Source organism: Phodopus roborovskii, unplaced genomic scaffold, assembly GCF_943737965.1.
Source record: "Phodopus roborovskii unplaced genomic scaffold, PHOROB, whole genome shotgun sequence".
NCBI classification, from domain to species: domain Eukaryota; kingdom Metazoa; phylum Chordata; class Mammalia; order Rodentia; family Cricetidae; genus Phodopus; species Phodopus roborovskii.
Window position 1 is genome coordinate 1,106,421 of NW_026125708.1, and position 17,564 is coordinate 1,123,984.

Below are 17,564 nucleotides of genomic sequence, written 5' to 3' on the forward strand. Positions count from 1 at the left end.
GAGGAGGTGGGGTGGGAGAGAGATACAACAAGGGTAAGGAAGTGGGCCTGATGGTGGCTCTTCTTATCCCTGGACTCATCCTACTAGTAGCCTGACCAGATGGAGCCAGGCTGTCACCTGACAGATCAAGGTAACCTCAGTGCAAACACCCATAAACCAGGCACACAGCAGGAGCGGGGACAGGGAAGGGCTAGGAGCAGAGAGTGTTTGAACCTTTGACCTTTGCAATCGCCCCCACATTCCCTGGCCACTGTTGAGAAACATACTTCCCAAGCAAGGAGCCCAGGGCTGGCTCTGTGTGAATCAGCTTTAGGGTCCTGGAACAGGTGGCTGGGGGGGAAAGAGTCTGATGGCTTGGGAGCAGCCTGTGCTCGCCCTGAGACAGATCTAGAGACACTGACTTGGGACAAGCCAGGTAATCCACCACAGGAGGGAAATGAGCTTGGACCCAACCTGGAGACCAGCTGTCCTCAGCTAGGGGGCAAGAAGAAGCATTGGATGAGTGGGGATAAGCTCCCTGAGAAATAGAGGCCCTTGCAAACTAAAGATGGCAGAGCAGAACCCAAGATTCAACCACACTAAATGCCACGCCTCGGGCTTTTTATGTTTAAAACAGGGCAATGCGTAATAATGTCAGCAAAGTTGCAAACACTAAACAAAGGTGTTGCGGCACCAGGTGAAAACAGTCACCTGCCACTTCTTGCTGGGGAGGGAGCCTAATGAAGGTGGGTCTTCTTTGCCTGGGGGGAAATGGGTGTGTACTACTGTAGTGTATATAGTATATTTGGAGGGAACAGACAAGAAGCACAGGGGAGCCAGAGGTGACTGTTGAGATCAGCGGGTGGCCAGCCTCACTGGGCTCACCAGTCAGCATTGATCTAGAGTCACGATACCGTACTCCTTGACCCTTCAGTTGCTTTTCCCGGGGTTGCCTCTGGCCTGTATTGGTGGCTCATCAAAACGCCACTCCTCAGCCCAGAGCCCTGGGATAGCCACAGAGATAGGATTAGAAATTCAAGTTGTTTGTCCAGATGGCCTGACTTCTGGCAGTGTGGCCTCGGGTTAATAGCTTCCCTGCTCTGTGTCTGAGTAGAAGGTGGGTGAGGGAGGCCAAGGACAAGTTCCTCAAGAAGAGGTACAGTATAGGTACACTGAATACAAGCACCGGAGGATAGACACCGGAGGTATCGGAAGGGCAGAACCTCACCTTGCCAGCTGTGGACAGGCGTGTAAGACTAGAGAGGAACTGGAAAATGGTGTGTGGCGCACAAAGCTTGTGTGAACTGGCGCAAATGTATGCCACGGGGGATGAGAGTGTCTCCCTGAGAGTGTCTGTGGAAGAGTGTAGTTTCCCTTTAGTAAGCCCCCTGGTAGGCCAGCAGAGAGGCCAAGCCTTGTCTGCACACTATCTCCTTCAGTCCCGGCAAGGGGCCGTGAAGGAAGAATGACCTCCAGGCCAAAGAGCAGTAAAAAGCCTACAGGGGTGAGGTGATTTGCCTGAGGGGATAGAGCTAAAAGTTAGCCCTCCTTCCCTCTTATGGGTGTGGGCAGCTGGGACCAGAAGGCACAGCTCCATGGTGTGTGTGTGTGTGTGTGTGTGTGTGTGTGTGTGTGTGTGTGTGCTGCCAAGTGCCTGAGGCTTCCTGCTGCTACCATAAGTTTTTTACACACCTGGGCCCGAAGCCCCACAATGCTCGGCAGCCCAGTGGTCAAGGCTTGTTCCGATCACTGGCCTGGCCAGCATTTTGGAAATGCAAGAGGTCTTGTCCCCGGGCATGCATGTGTGTGTGCTGACAGAGTGATCTGGGAGTGTTGGGCTGTGGCAGTCTGTGGACTGGTAAGGACTTGGATAGGAGAATAGCAATCCCCACAGTCCTCTGGTGCTCCCCTAGGGAATAATTGTCTCCCTCAGTCGAGAATCTGCCAGCATCAGGCACGCGGATGAGAACTTTCAGCTGCAGGCTCTGGTTGAGGCAGAGAGTGGGCCTGGCCATGTCCCGGAAGTTCCTATAGTTAGCATGGGCAGGCCCAGACAGAAAGGCCATGCCATGACCAGCGGTGGGCAGTGTGTGGAGCAAGTCTGGACATGAGTCCCCTCCTCATCTCCTTCACTGTCCGCTCCTTCCAGAATTAGGTGTTGGCACACTCAGAAACTACTGTCTTCCTAGCTTCCCCGAGTCTGGTAGCAACACATTCCTGCAGCTCCCACTTAGTTTGGGACTGTCCTCTGGAAGGGCACAGGACATGTTGGCCATGGAGAGGAAGACTGAGACCTACCTGGCCTCAATCCTCGTAATCTTGTCTGAGAAGTACTTTAGCTTGGGGACAAAATAAGTGACCCTTCCCAGGCCTGGGGCCTTCTGGGACCTGTGCGTGAAGAGCAGTGGTCTGGCCATCCTGGAGGCAGCTGTTTTCCAGGCACCATGCAGCTGGCTGCTTCCAGTGAACCAAGGAGAGCAAGTAAGCATGGAGAGGCTGGGAGTGGCCATCTGGATTTTCAAGAGATGCCCTTGCCCAGTGGAGTGCAAACGTACAGGAGCCTGGGGATACAGACACCAGGAACTGAGTCCTCTTCCCCCAGGGATAAGTCACCTCCTTCTTCAACCCTAGCCCAAGTTTCCCTCTTAAGTAAAAACAGGGACAGGAGAGCCCATGTCAAAAGGCAGGGAAAGAAAACTATGTGGCATGGTTCTTGATGCCTAGGAGGCCCCTTGTAAGCACCTGGCTGCTTTTCAGAGTCAGGAGTCATGTCCTCTTCAGGGCATGGCTCTCAGATGGATGGCTGATATGTGTTTCTCCTTTTGTCCTCTCACTTTGCTCTGCTTACAACCCAGTGCTGGGAACACAGAGACCCTAGACTATGTACCCACAGCCACTGGGTGTTGCAAGGTCCCCATTTCCAAAGGTAGGAGGGGTTCAACTTCTTTCTTCCTACCCTCCCCCACATAGATGCTCCCACTACAACTACAGAGATCCTTAGATGATGCAGTGAAAGACTGCTTGGTAGTTCCAGCTCCCATCAAGTGAGAGAATGGAAAGGTGCCCAGCCAATTATCTCTATAGAAAAGCGGCGAGAAGGAGCCGGGATTTAATTCCTCATAGATCCCTTGCCTAGTAAGTCTGGGGCCCTAGGTTAGAACCCCAATTCTTTCAAACGAGAAAGAAAAGTGGAGAGCAAGCGAAGGCAGCCAAGTTGAAGACGACAAACATAAACAGCAAGTCTTTCTATTCTTGCAACCCCTAAACCAAGTCCCAAATTCATATCTTTCCCCCCTAGCTCTTTCCCATCTTTCTTACACCGAGTGGCGGCTCTTGCTAATGCCAGGCTTGTCCGTTTGTGTGCTCAAATTTAAGTGCCAGGCTTGTATGTCAAGCTCCGGGTAGGAGGACTTGGCTTGTCCTGGGAGCCTGCAACTCTATAGAAGGCCAGCAGGGGGAGACATTAGCACGTGGTTACATCCGCTGGGACCTGAAGAAGGCGAGTAGGTCAGACCGGGAGGGTCTGTGCTGTGGGATTGAGCCAAATTATAAGCAAAGAGACAAGGAGGGGCGGAGAGAATGGGCCAGGGCTGGGAGACAAAGCCCCAGATGGTGAGGCCGAGGCCGGGAAAGGCTGGAGTCCGGAATCTCGGGGCCCAGATGCCTGCTTATGCTTTTTCAAACGGTTTCTGCTCTGCTTCTTTTCCTCTTTGCCCTCCAGCCCTTCTGTATAGCCATGACCTTCTGTCCCTACTCGCCTACCCCAGGCAGGCCCTTTCGTGTGCCTTCAGACAAGAGTTAACTCTAAATCTGTATACCCGCGCAGAGGAGGGGGCAAGGGGTTGTCCCACAGGGCTCACTGTCAAAGATGAGACTCTTAAAGGCTTGGTCTCTAGATGCAAATAAACTCCCTTTCCTCTTTGGACATGGTACTTTTTCTGAGTCTCCACCACCCGTAGCTGACACTTTTGTTGTGGTCAACAAAAGGAAGGAGTGCATTTCGTGGACAGAAAGAAGGCCCAACCGAGTGTGGATACTGGACTAGAAGCAGGCACACTGATTGTTTGGCCACAGAAGTGGGCACAGAAGTGGGCCCGAGCATGTGTATGTGTGCGTGTGTTGCGCGCCCCCCCCCCGCGCGTTTCTTTCTGTCTGTGTGTGTGTGTGTGTGTGCGCGCGCTCGCGCGCGCGCGCCCGTGTGTGAAAAAGAATGCAAGAACTGTGCTTTCTGGAGGTACTTGGGACAGGGCTTGTCTGGTGTCGGTCGGTGGGCCGGATGGTGACCAGGTGTGTGTAAAGGAGAGCAGACCAGCAGCTTTCGAGAAGCGCCAACTTCCCAAGAACACCCTGGGAACGAGACTAAGCGGGCCCCTAGCATAACCGCAAGAGCCGCACATTCAGATTCGAGCCATCGAGAGCGCAGCGTCCTTAAGACCTCCCCGAAACCCCGCCCCTTCCTGCTCTGTGGGCGTGGTATGGGGGCAAGGACCCCGTCACAGAGCTTTCTATTGGTTCGAAGGAGCAGGGTTGGCCTTAAGCTCGCCTGAGCAGGAGAGTAGAAAGCTCAGCGGCAGCGGAGGGAGTCTATGCGCGCTGGACAGCAGTGGGGGGTGTGTGAGATTCGCACTGACTGCCGACACTCGGGCTCAATAGCCGGGGATTAAGGACTTGGAGACAGGGCTGCCGGGCTACCCCGGCGGAGGCTTCAGAAGCGCAAATTGATGAGCTGGTTTGCTCAGCAGGGTGGTACTAGTCTTTTAAGTACGCTGTGAGGGGCCGGCGCTAAAGTAGAAGCTGTTGTGAGACGCACGGCGCGGAGTCCCTCTGTGGCCCGGAGGAACGGAGTCTGTGCTAGGGGGACCCAGTCGGGAGCCTGGGGGCCGAGCCTGCGTTATTGGGAGATACCCCCCCTCTTCTTCCCAGAGGCGTCAACCCCAGGACCGTCGAGGGAGGCGTCGGGGCAACCACTGAACGTTCTGCGGGGAGACCCCGTCGGGAAAAGGACTCGCAGTCTCAAACAGTCTGGGGGAGCCGAGCGGAATCCGGCGGGATCAGTCGGGGGCGGCGAGCCCCCGTCGCGCCTCGTGCGGCGGAGAGGCCGGGGGAGAGAGTCCTCGAAGGCCGCAGCCCATGCCCGGGTTGGGGACGCCTGCCCAGTGAGTCCTCCTGGCCAGCCGGGCGCAGGAGAGCGACCCCGAGGCCGGCGGGAGAGGAGTGCTTCAAGGCCGGGGGCTGCGGAGGATGGGCGCCTGAGTGGCTCCGAGCGCTGCGCGGCACGGGCAGGCGAGGCGAGCTTTGCTGAGGAGGCGCCAGGGGATCCTGAAGTGCATCCTGCCCCCGGGAAAATGGCCCGGCCTGGGCAGCGTTGGCTCAGCAAGTGGCTTGTAGCGATGGTCGTGCTGACGCTGTGCCGGCTGGCCACGCCGCTGGCCAAGAACCTGGAGCCCGTGTCCTGGAGCTCTCTTAACCCTAAGTGAGTAACTTATCTGCTCTGGTCCCCGAGGGTAGAAGGTACTCCTTGGGGTGAGGTCCTGCACCCCCAACTGCGTGGGGGGGTGTCTGTAGAAGGTAGAAGGTGCGGCGCCCAATTTTATATCTAGCCTTTTCTAATGTTTTCTTGCGAGCAGTCGGGGCAGGGTACAGAAGGGTGGGGTGGGGGCACTTGGCTGGACTGTGACCCTTCGGTTCGGCCCTAGGCTCCTCAAGTCCCAGATCGAGTCGTGATGGTCGCACCAGGCAGATTAGGACGTCTGGGCGCTCGAGAGCGCACCCGAAAGCTGGGTGGGGGCGAGTAAGCAGCCCACTCCGGGGCCCCTGGGAACGTGGTGTTTTTCACTCACAGCCACTCCAGGGGTGAGATGGACCTGAACGAGGGACCAGGCCACAACACAGGTTCTTCTTTTGCTTTAGGTGTCAGGGCGGCTCGGGACCTAGCGCCCGCCCGGGGCGAGTGGTAGCATCTGTATCGCTTCTCTGGTGTCTCCCATTTTCATTTGTCTTTCTTCCCTGTCTGTTTGCCTCCCTGTCTTTCTCTTTGCCTTCTCTTCTTGCAATCCCCCCCCCCTCCATTTCTCCATGCCGGGGAGGTAGAAAGGCTGGCGCTGCTTCCAGGATCACAAAGGCGGCGGGTGGAGAAGGGCGGAGTGGAAGAGGGTTTGTTTGAGGAGGGGGTTCCATCCAGCGCCCGTCGGGGGTCCAATTGAGCTAGGCAGCAGAGCTTCTTCGAGAGCTAGCCAGGGCTGAGAATGGTAGCGGAGCCAGCGAGGGAGGTGGGTGGGGAACGTGTGATTCCTGTCCAGGCAGGTCCTAGTCGACCCCCCCCCCCACACACACACACAAGACTGGAGACTCTTGCTTAGATTTCTCCAATGGTTTAGGGGGGCCATGATATAAAGGAGGTCCTTTTCTTTCTTCTCCTTCCCCTTCCTAACTCTGCCCCCTCCCATCTCTAAACAACACACCTTTCAGGGCGGTGGCTCAGTGGTTTCTGGGCTGTTGTGACCTCTGGACCCTTTTCTCTTTTGGCATCTAGGACTCATTGGAACTCAGGGTCATAATCACTCTTCCCATTTTCTGGCAGTTCGGGCAGTGGGAGGACAACACAGTTAATGGAAAACTGGGGTGGAGGGTGACTGTTCCTTCCATGTTAACAGATTTCTGTTTCTGGAATTTCCTCCTGTCCACTCTTGTGGGCTCTCTGCTAACTTCCTCGGTTCTTGCCTGACTTCGCCCCTTGAGTCCCAGGGATGGTGCATCTCTCACTCCCAAAGTGAGAGAAGAGGGCTTCTTGTTTTCTCCTTGGGTTAAGGTAGGGTCCCATTACCCATTGGTGGCTAAAGGTGGGTAAGGGTGAAGAATTCTGTCTCCATACAAGGAAAGGGACTGGCAAGGATTTCTGCCTTACTTAGAAGCCAGTTTAGTCACCATGCTTTAACTGCTAGGGCTCCAATTGTTCTGGGGACCCCTCTAGGCTGCTCTTAAGCCCGTGGGAGAGCATGTGAAGTGCCCAGTTCTTCACTGTAATGATGGAGGCTGGAAATGCTCCTTAGCTAGGAGAATTGCAATCCCCCTAGGGTAGCCCATCCTAGGGGCTCATGGGAGTGACCTAATTGCTCTCTTGGGTTGAGATATCATGCAACTCCACAGCTGGAGAAGAGCCCTCCTGCAGAGTTGAGGTTGCTGGGAGAAACCAGATCTATGGGAGCCTCCCCCTTTCTGTGTTCTCTGCCTTTAGAGCACTAGAGCAGTTTACAGGCTTGAGAAGGCTGTGTCCCCCTCTGCTCTCACCCTGTCCACCTCAAGCTGAGGACAGGCTTCCTAGGCTGGGGATGGGACTGACTTTGGCCTCAGTAGAACCTGCCTGGATTTTATCCTGTAATTGAGCAGATTCTGGGAACAGTTTGGAATGATCCTGGCGGTCCCCCACCCCCATTTCACCTATGCTCAGGGGTCTGGAATGCAGTCTGTGTGTGCGTTTGTGGGCCCCAGGTGCAGGGCAGGAGGACAGGACCAAGGCACTGGCCTCAGCTCTGGGGGCTGCCCGGGCCACCGCACCCAACCCTTGGGCTGCCACAGCTTTTCTAATAAACACTGTCTGTCTTCGTGCTTTTTTATGTCTGGCGTGAGTTCTCCCTCTCAGGCCGGCATCGTTGCCCTCTAACGCCCTGTGAGAGTGAAGCTCACCTCCCTCTTGAGCTAGGCTGGCCTGCTCTCCGTCTCTCTCACACTCCCTCTCACTCTTAGTCACTCTCTGCCTCTTTTTCTCAAGTCCTTTTGTTTCTCGCACATGCCCGTTTCCCTCGCAGGCTCATTTTCTCTTATCCCTCCCCTCTTTCTCTCCTAGCTTTTTGGTCCCTCTCCTCAGCCCTGTCAGGAGCTGGCACCCCTCCCTCTAAATATCTCCCAGTGCCTATAAACCCTGCTTAATTGCTTCCTCCTTGGGAAAAAAATCAAAATAAAGAACTGATGGGGTCTACTTGTAGGTTCCAGGGCACACGCAGCCCCAGCCGCGGGGAGCTGGAAGAGCCTGCTTAAGACTCCCAGCCTGTCTGTCTCTTGCACTGCTGCTAAGGGGCTGTCCGGGCGGTAGGTAGTTCCTGGGTGATGGCAGCCTCTGCTGCCTGGGCCCCTCCTTGCCCCAAGAGTGCTGGGTGACATGGGTTTGATCCCACTGGGGGTTGGTGGAAACCAGGATCAGTGTGTTTGGGGCCTAAAGGCCATGGCCTAAATGGTCTCAGGGAAGCCACCTCCCCCAGCTGCTTCCCCCTCGGGAACTTGGGGCAGCCAGCCGGTAAGCCTCACACTTGAGTCCTCAGCTAAGTCTATCTGCTGCAGTTCAGTTCTTTCGGTCCTATTCTGACCCTCTACTGTCCCCCCACTCGGGGTCCCCCACCTCCAAGGAGTGGGGATGTGTTTGAGATCACATCACAAACCTTCCCACAATGGGGGTGGGATAGGGGGGCTCAGTTTGGCATCCAGGACCCTTGACTCCATCCAGCATGGGTGGGGCAGCTGCAGACCCCAACTCATGCTTGCCTTCTCCAAGCTGAAGTATTTGTTGGCCCCAGCCCCCTCACAGCTGTTCGAGTTCACAGTCATGGGGAGGCCAGCCCAAGGGACTCCTTTTGCATAGTGGCTAGGGACCTGACTATTTTACTTTATGTCTGATTGGCCACAGGTGAGAGCCTAAGAGTCCTGACAACCCAGCAGTTCCCAAAGGTTCCTATTCCCTGACCTCACCCAGGGAAGCTAGGCACGGGCTAGAAAGGGCCTGTGAGGAATCTGGGGTGGGGACTGAGTTGGGGGGTTCCCTTTCTTCTCTTGGGCTCTCGGAGGCCCTCCGTTGCCTTACCAGCTTGGGCGTATGGGGATGGCTGGGCCCTCAATACTGTTTGTTGTGCAGTACTGTTTTCTGGGGTTGGGGCTATGTATGGGGTCAGAGGCCAACCAGGAGGCCGCTGGTTGCCATGGGAATACCAGGTTTCAGGGACACATCACTCTGTGGTTATCAGGGGATCTGAAGTGGGGGGGGGCTGCTCTCCAGCAGCATCTTGAGACTGTAAAAGTCCCTTCTCCCCAGTATGTTTTTTGTGGTGGTGGTTAGGGATCAGGGTGCCAGCCAGCCAGAAGTGTGAGCATTTTCATCTTGTTCCTTCTAAATGATACTGTGGTTGGCATGCTAAGTAGGAGGCAGGTAGTACCTTGCTTCTTACAATGTATTCTCTTATATGATCTCATCGGGTGCTCCCAACAGCCCTGGGAAGTCGGCATTGGCCCCATTTTCCAGAGAAGGAGGCATATGCCCAGAAAGGGGGAATGACATGTCTGAGGTCAGCCAGTGACTTGTTGAATCGGGCAGAGCTGTGCTATATACCCCATTCTTTCCATGCCATCCTGCTGCAGGGAATAGAAATCCAAAATGGGGTTTGAAGCAGTCCTCTGCTGCCTCTTGCCTCTCCCCTGTCCCCTCCCAGGCGGGCCTGCATCTGCTGTCTGACTCAGGCCCTGCCTGTGTAGGGTAAGTAGTGTTCCAACCTCTTCATTTACCTTTCCTAGGCTTAGCTCTGAGGGCACCCTACACAGGTGACCTAGCCCAACTCACCCACTGGCACTCTGCCCCTCCCAGCTCTGAGTAGGCTCCTTTGGTTCCTCTCTGGGCCAGGAGTTTCTTCCTCTTAGGAACTCCAGGGAAAGCAAGGCAGGGGGTGGACTAAACCCCAGTAGACTAGCTTTGGTCAGGTGGGACAAAGGGGTGGGCATAGTTCATGTAGGTGGGAAGAGTGACTTCCTCTAGCACTCTTCTGGCTTGCCTGCCTCCAACAGAGTTGTGTGTGTGCCAGGGCCCAGCTGCTGTTCCTGCCCACCCACGCCTGGGCGGGCACTGCTGGGACACGCCAGGCCTGCTCCTGCTGCCTCGGGGGCTGGGTGGAGCTGGGGGAGTGAAAGAGGAGCCTTTAATTTGGGGGCTCCCCACCCTAGCAGGGATGAGAGCAGACTTGAGTTCTGGCTTGGGGTCTGTCTCTCATCAGCATTAGCATCCTGGGGTGAGAGCAGGCATGGGGCAGTAGTAGTGGGGGTCACCAAACCAAAGTTGTGGCTAGAGTCTTCTACCACAATTAGACTTGCGTGGCTGGGGATCAGTCCCCCCCCCCCCCCCCCGCCCGTAAACCTCTCTACTAGAGCCCGAGGAAAGGGTTGGAGGGAAGAAGTATAGGCCTGGTGGGGCAAGAATAGCTTTCTAGGCACAGGTGCCCCAGCTGAGAGCTCTTCCCCTGTAGTATAGGTGGCATACAGACGGGCAGAGAGGAACTCATCTGGACTAAAGGTGCAGGCATGAGGGCTATTAGTGTCATCATTTCAGGCCCTTGGAGGCTACTCTCCCCAGAGCCTGTGCCATTTTCAGAGTGGCACTTCTAATCAGAAAGCTTGAGGGAGAGACCTGGGATAGGGAAGAGGGGACGGGGCAGGCCACGAGACTGGAGGTAAAATAGTTCCAGCTGCTTTCTGAAAGTCCTTTGCTCCCTGGGGTGGCTCCCTGGGGTCTCAGGGCTATCAGAGGCTAGGGAGGGAAGGCCTCAGGTTGCCATGGTGACCTGCTTTAGGTTTCCTGCAGGGCCATGTCAATCCCCTTATTTTCTAGAAAAGGGCTTTGTCTGGGGGTGGCCCCAGGCAGGAAAGCTTGGCTTGATAATGGAGGGGGGGGATAGTCTTTTCTGAAAGGTGGTGCTAGAGAGTTTAAGTTAGAGGCCTTTTCATTTTCTCTTCTCCCACTCACAACTTGGTGAGAAAAGGGGGAGGCAGGCAGGGTGACCCCATAAAGCATCACTAACACTGCCTGGCTTTGGGCTTCACTTTCCCTGGCTAGCCACCCAACCCTTGTGATGATCCCATGTACTTTCTTAGACTTCTCATGGGCCTAAGTGAAATTTGTCCAGTTACAGCAAGATGCTAAGAAAGCGTGGGATTGGGGTCAGGGATGCAGGCCTCATTAGAGTCCTTTCCCTTCCACACTTTAGGAGAAGGTGAGTTTTCTTCTGCCGGCTGCTATGCAAATGAGCTGATGAATATTTATGAAGTCTGTTCACTGAGGTTGGAGACACTCTGAGGGGTGTTGGGGGCAATAGTCCTTTCTTCTCCCCCTCCCCCTACCATGCAGACATCTGTTTCCTCAATGTGTCTGGGTTCAAAGTAGAACCCCAAGTAGCTAAAAGCCCTGTTCAGTCCTGGGCTCCGGAGTCTGGGTGGGTGGCAATGAAGGAGCAGACACATCTCTCTGAGAAAGCTAGGCCCGAGTAGTTAGAAGTGAACTGGTTGGTCTCCCATGTTCATGTCATCTGTGGAGCTACACTCATATGTCATGCTGAGGTGCAGCTGCGTAAGGATCAGACACTGTTGGGGTCCTGTTAGAGTCCTAGGGATTTAAGCGACTTTCCTCAATGGGAGCATGTCTCTGATCGTTCATTTCTTCATATTAAGGGTCTAGGCTTGGTCTCTAGGGTTCCTTTGTGCTCTGAAATGTTAAAAATGGTCTATTCTTGCCACCTGGGGAGAGCCAGAGGAAAGCGGGAAATGCCCTCCGAATTAGAGACACTGTAGTGAAACTTGGGAGCTTTGTGTGGTACACGGGATGAGGGCATTCCATCTATCTCAGATGTTTCCTTGGGCCTCCATATCCTGTTCGCTTACTTTCTGTCTGCTGCAGAACTATAGAGGTAGAGACCAAAGGACAAAGTGTCCCAAAGTACAAGTGTCCTGTACATCAGGATGACACCTCTCAGCTTTGTGGAGCATCACGTGTCAGGGAAGGAGGGCTGGTTTTGTGGGGGGTTTTTTTCCGGCTGGTTTTGTGGGGTTTTTTTTTTCCCATCTACTTCAGCCACTTAGTCATATCCCCCTCCTTGCCTAGTGAGGCGTCAGGACAAGGGCACATATTTAACAATGTGAAGACATCTGTCCAGAGCTCTCAATACACTTGTCTCCACTGTGTTGTGGCTCTCAGCAAATGGAACTACAATGTGGTAACCTTGGAGCTGGGATTCTGCACCAACACACCAAACGAGACGCTTCACTTTATTCTTTGTGTGCATTACCTTTTGCACCCCATTGTTCTTTCTGCTTGAGGGTCTGTCAGGAAAGGGATGAAACCCACATGCTCGTCATGGCTCTTGAGGAATTTCCATCTAGCTCTTGATAGCTTTTCCCCCTCTTTTTGACACTCTCACTCTTTCCTGTGCAGGTTGGATGAGTCATCAGCAAGCCTGGGTTCTGTCTCACCCACTGCTGTCCACTGTTGCTGTGTACTGACACTTTATCATTTACCTAGTACCACCTTCGTCCTGATCTTTGTATGAAACCATCCGAGAGCATCGCATTATTATGGTCAGATGGGCTGTCTTCTTCCACTTGATGCCTCCCACCCTAGCCTCTGTGAAGTACCATCTTCACATGTAACCTACAGACAGCCTGGAGCTGTCTATGGCTGGAGTGTGGGCTGTTTACTTTTTGGAACCAAACCAGATAATCAAGTCCATGAGAGTCAAATTGTATCTTCTCTTCCTAGATCTTGCCTAAGAAACCACAGAACTTAGTGTTGGTATCTGATCTCCTGCCTCTTGGCAGACCATTTCAAAGAAGGAGTCAATGTTATTGAGTACCTACTGCATTATAGGTGCTCAGCCACCCCCAATCCTAGGAGTTAGGGGCCCTAGTTTATAAGTGAAGAAGCTGAAGTTCAAAGAGACTGGGTAGCATGTCCAAGACTATGGAGCTCCTATGGGCCTAGCTTTGGAAATTGGTTCCAACATGTGTTCTTTCTCCTTGCTCTCAGCTTCTGCCTGCACAAAGTGAGAAATGGCCAACAGAGCTTCATGTCTTCACTGTGCTTTCCAGATTAGACAGTGGGATCTGTAGTAGCTGCAGTGTAGAAGCAAGAGGTTAGGTCACAGGTGTGTGGGCTTCCTAAGGTCTTATCTTATACCTGCTGTCCTTGGCAGGAGTATCCTTTCTTTACTTCCCTTAGACATCTTAGGAGTGAAAGAATAGTCAAGTTTAGGCTCTTGGAGCCGGGGTGGGTGCATCTCCAGAATGATATTATAGAGCTGCTCCTAACCAGAGATGGTGGCCATCAGATCCTGGCTCCATTGCTTGTTCCTATCTCCCCATCATGCCCAAGATTACCAAGATGGGGGGGGGCAGGTTCCAGGCAGGTTGAGCTCCCCTAGCCTTTGGCTGGGAGCTGCGGGGGTGGTGGCTAAGACGTGTGTGGGCTTGTTCTCTCTCTCTCTCTCTCTCGCTCTCTCTCTCTCTCTCTCTCTCTCTCTGTGTGTGTGTGTGTGTGTGTGTGTGTATGTGTGTGTAAATTGAAGCAGTAGCCTTTGAAGGAATGTGAGTGTGTTGGGAAGTATGGGGAACAGGGCACCACTTGAGGCAGCCTGGTACCTGGCCCATTTGGCCACGTCAGCCCCCCTGCGGAAATGCCCCATTAGGACAAAGGGTTCCCCTAGCCAGGCATTGCCCCACCCTGCAAAGCACTGAAAGCCTGGCAGCCTTGTCTATGGGCCACCCCTTCCACACCCTGCTGGCAGTATGGTTCTCTCCCCGCCCCCCCCCCCAACCCTAAGGATAGAGGAAGGGCAGAAGGCTGATTTGATATCTCCACCCAGTAGGACTGGTCTGGCCTTCATTGTCATAACCCCTGGTTTTTGGGATAGCCAGAGATCCCAACCTTGAGGTTGATCATTTTCTCTCTTCTCGGCAGGTTCCTAAGTGGGAAGGGCTTGGTGATCTACCCGAAGATTGGAGACAAGCTGGACATCATCTGCCCCCGAGCAGAAGCAGGGCGGCCCTACGAGTACTACAAGCTGTACCTGGTGCGGCCAGAGCAGGCAGCTGCTTGCAGCACTGTGCTTGATCCCAATGTACTGGTCACTTGCAACAAGCCACAGCAGGAAATCCGCTTTACCATTAAGTTCCAGGAGTTCAGCCCCAACTACATGGGTCTGGAGTTCAAAAAGTATCATGATTACTACATTACATGTGAGTCCCCACCCACCCACCCACCCACCCATCACTGGCTCTCTCAGTAGGTTTAGCTCTGCCTTCCTGCAGCCTCCTTGCCTATGGGTTAGCTGTGGCAGCTTCCGAGTGGTACGGTGATACTACCTGCACTCATTAACAGTGCTGCCTGATTTGATCCCCTTTGAAGAGTAGCATGCCCTCCTGAAAGCCTGCCCTTGGAATTCCGGCCCCAACATTCAGCACACGGCAGCTTGCCTCAGCTCCAGGGCATTGATGGGAAAGGCTTTCCTAGCCGTGTTGCTTTTTCTTTCTTGGGTTCTCGGGAAAGGCAGAGTTGGCAGAACCCTTTGAGATCAGCCAGCTGTTCTGCCTTTTGTTGCCTGGGGTGGGTGGGTGGGTGGGGGAAGCTATGGCCCCAAGAGGTGAATAAGGTTGAGGATATAGCTCAATGGTAATGTGTGACTAGCATGTGTGAGGCCTTGGCTCACAATCTTTAGCCACTGCCCTCCTCCTCTGACCCCCCAAAGAGATGTATTAGTATCTTACCCTGGCTCTCCTCATACTGGTACCATTTCTGTCTGTTTTGACTTGAGTATCATCTCCCAATGAGAAGGTACATCATAGGTACCCCAGGATCAAGGCCTGGCCACATGGAGTGGTGCCCTTAGCAGAGGGGCTCGTGGGCCTAGCAGGGCTGAGTTACTTCCTATTGAGAGGAAAGTAGAAGGATTTGGGATGAGTAGGTAGGTTTAAAAAGAAAAACAGCCCACATACACTGAAAAGTTCGGGTTCTGATTTCTTTCCTGCAGCAACATCCAATGGGAGCCTGGAAGGGCTGGAGAATCGGGAGGGAGGTGTGTGCCGTACACGCACCATGAAGATTGTCATGAAGGTTGGTCAAGGTGAGTGAGTGAGTGCTTGGGCCTTTGGTATTGGCAGTTGGTTAGGCGTGTCAGTAGTGGGGAGGTGGTCAGAAAATTAGAGGTCTAATATTCAGGCCAATCTGAACTCACCCATGGTAACTGAGAGCAAAGCCATCCATCCTGGCAGTCCGCCATCATATGTCTTCTTTCTGCCCGCAGATCCAAATGCTGTGACACCTGAGCAGCTGACTACCAGCCGGCCAAGCAAAGAGTCAGACAACACTGTCAAGACAGCCACACAGGCCCCTGGTCGGGGACCCCAGGGTGACTCTGATGGCAAGCATGGTAAGTATATATAGGCATTTCTCAGACACCCTCATGGTGGTCTGTCTCGTGTGTGAAGAAGTTCCTGCTGCTCTTCCCTCCCCGAGACTTGTCATTATATCTCTGAAAGTGGGTGGCAACAGGGACACAGATGGATAGTTTCTTCAGCTCCAGCATTTGTTTGCTGCCATTATGTTGACTGCACCATCTTCCGCGTGCTGATGACTGATCCCCTTCCCTTTCCTCAGAGACTGTGAACCAGGAAGAGAAGAGTGGGCCAGGTGCAAGTGGTGGTGGCAACGGGGACTCCGACAGCTTCTTTAACTCCAAGGTAGCATTGTTTGCAGCTGTGGGTGCTGGCTGTGTCATCTTCCTGCTCATCATCATCTTCCTGACAGTGCTACTACTCAAGCTACGCAAACGACACCGCAAGCATACACAGCAGCGGGCGGCTGCCCTCTCGCTCAGTACCCTAGCCAGCCCCAAAGGGGGTAGTGGTACGGCAGGCACTGAGCCCAGCGACATCATCATACCCTTACGGACTACAGAGAACAACTACTGCCCCCACTATGAGAAGGTGAGTGGGGACTACGGGCACCCTGTCTACATCGTCCAGGAGATGCCACCTCAGAGCCCGGCGAACATCTACTACAAGGTCTGAAAGCACAGCATGGCCTCAGGCCCCACAGGACACATGGCCTGGACTGGCCTCTCTTTTCTCCCCCACACCCCTCCCCTTGCCAGCTGTGCCCACCTTTGTATTTAGTTTTGTAGTTTCTTGGCTTTTATAATCCCCCATTTTTCCTGCCCCCTGGGCTTCGGAGGGGGGTGCTTGTGCCCCCAATCCCCATGCTCTTGTGCCTTCCCCCTCTGGCCAGGCCTCTGGGCTCTGTGGGGGCGCCCTTTCTTGGAGGGCAGGGTTGGACACTGATGGACTGCAGGCAGGGAGACTGCCCCCTGGCCCTGCCCCCTCCTCATCCCCTTTACCCATTCCCAGTACTGCTCGTCCACTATCATCACTGTTTTTAATGCTTTTGTGTTCATTTTTTTTTTTTTTTTTAGCTGTCAACTCATTTTCATCTGTTTTTTGAGAAAATGGAAAAAAAAATGTACAAGGCAGCCCCTCCCCAGGTTTTCTGAGCCTGGCATGACCCAGTATAAGAGGGCCTGGGGCAGGATGTGGCCAGCCAGGAAGCATAGGATTGCATTTCTTTATAGACTCCTCAGTATTTCAGGGGAGTGGGGGAGGCCACACCAGGGCTATTTCTGCCTGTGAGGGAAGAGGAGAGAGCCACTGGGCAAGGTGTCCCACCCTCCTTTTCTGACCCTCATAATATAATGCTGTTCCTAGCAGTGGGGGTAGTGAGTGCTACCAACCACCCTTCTACCAAAAAAAAAAAAAAAAAAAATCCCTTCCTTGTGGGATTCTTGGGCATCTCCTGCCTCCTTCACTCTCACGGTAATTAATGTCTTAATTGGCTGTTGCCTGGGGAACAGGAGAGCTGCTGCAGGCAGATGACCTCATGGGGGGTGGAGGGAGGTGAGGTGCCCAGGTGGCTATTTGCCCTGCAGAGCTGGGAGTTCCCCCCCACCCACCCACCCTGTTCTCTCCTCACCTTCAGCATCTTTGGTTTGGTGGGGAAACAGAGGCCCAAGGTGGAGATCTGAGCGGCTGTAAGGCCTAGTGGCCAGCTCCTTCTCTGGGCTCTAGTATGAGTAAGCACACACACCCTCACTCACTCGATTTGGCTCCCACCAGCCACCACCCCCCCCCCCAGTTTTGAGCTGGGGCCTGGAAAGAGGAAGAGGCTGCTTGGGGCTGGGCCAGCCTGCAGTGCACTTTGACCTCAGCTCCTTGCTAGCATGGCTGCTAACAGACTGCCACTCAAGTTCGCCTTGCAGGCACTCCCAAGGGCTGCCGTGGAAGGAGCTGGGCCTTCCACCACCCACCTCCACCCTGCCTCCTGGCCAGCTGCCCACTCCAGGGCCAGGTGGGAGAGGGAGCAAAACAGCCAGCCCCTTCCAGGTGGCAGTCGGAAGGGATTTTTGTTTTTTGTCTCTGTTGCCATTTGTGTAAATACTAGTCTTTTTGGAAGAAATAATGTAAAGATGTTTTGTATAAACTCTGAATTATTTTCTTGTTGCTTTTTTCTTAGAAAAAAAATGAGAACTAAAAAAAAAAAAATTAACCACATGAAGAAATGAGTGTAAACTAGTGTCGTGATGTCAGGGAATGAAGTGTGATGGTTTGTCTGTATGTGTGGCTGCACTTGCATGGGAGAGATTTCCTTTGTCTAACCACAGGTGATTGGGGCAGGTGGCTGTCCTGTGAGGCAAGGTGTTTCAAGGGCCCTTGCTCTTCCTGCTGCTTTCCTCCTCCCG

The 17,564-nt window shown here is 53.9% G+C and overlaps 1 protein-coding gene across 1 annotated transcript; it reads left to right on the plus strand.

Annotated features, from left to right (window-relative positions):
- Nucleotides 1-4,519: 4,519 nt before the first annotated feature.
- On the plus strand, nt 4,520-17,312 carry Efnb1 (ephrin B1). The gene is made up of 5 exons (XM_051178498.1): nt 4,520-5,452; nt 13,736-14,013; nt 14,805-14,897; nt 15,078-15,203; nt 15,431-17,312. Exons 1-5 carry the CDS (start codon nt 5,325-5,327, stop codon nt 15,841-15,843), a joined length of 1,038 nt encoding a protein of 345 aa, XP_051034455.1. The 5' UTR covers nt 4,520-5,324; the 3' UTR covers nt 15,844-17,312.
- The last annotated feature ends 252 nt before the right edge of the window (nt 17,313-17,564 follow it).

Excerpts from the sequence above, each read along its gene's own strand:
- Efnb1 (XM_051178498.1), top strand. The coding sequence starts at position 5,325 with ATGGCCCGGCCTGGGCAGCGTTGGCTCAGCAAGTGGCTTGTAGCGATG. Across the intron at positions 14,014-14,804 it reads TCATGATTACTACATTACAT|CAACATCCAATGGGAGCCTG; the intron begins GTGAGTCCCCAC and ends TCTTTCCTGCAG. Across the intron at positions 14,898-15,077 it reads TGTCATGAAGGTTGGTCAAG|ATCCAAATGCTGTGACACCT; the intron begins GTGAGTGAGTGA and ends TTCTGCCCGCAG.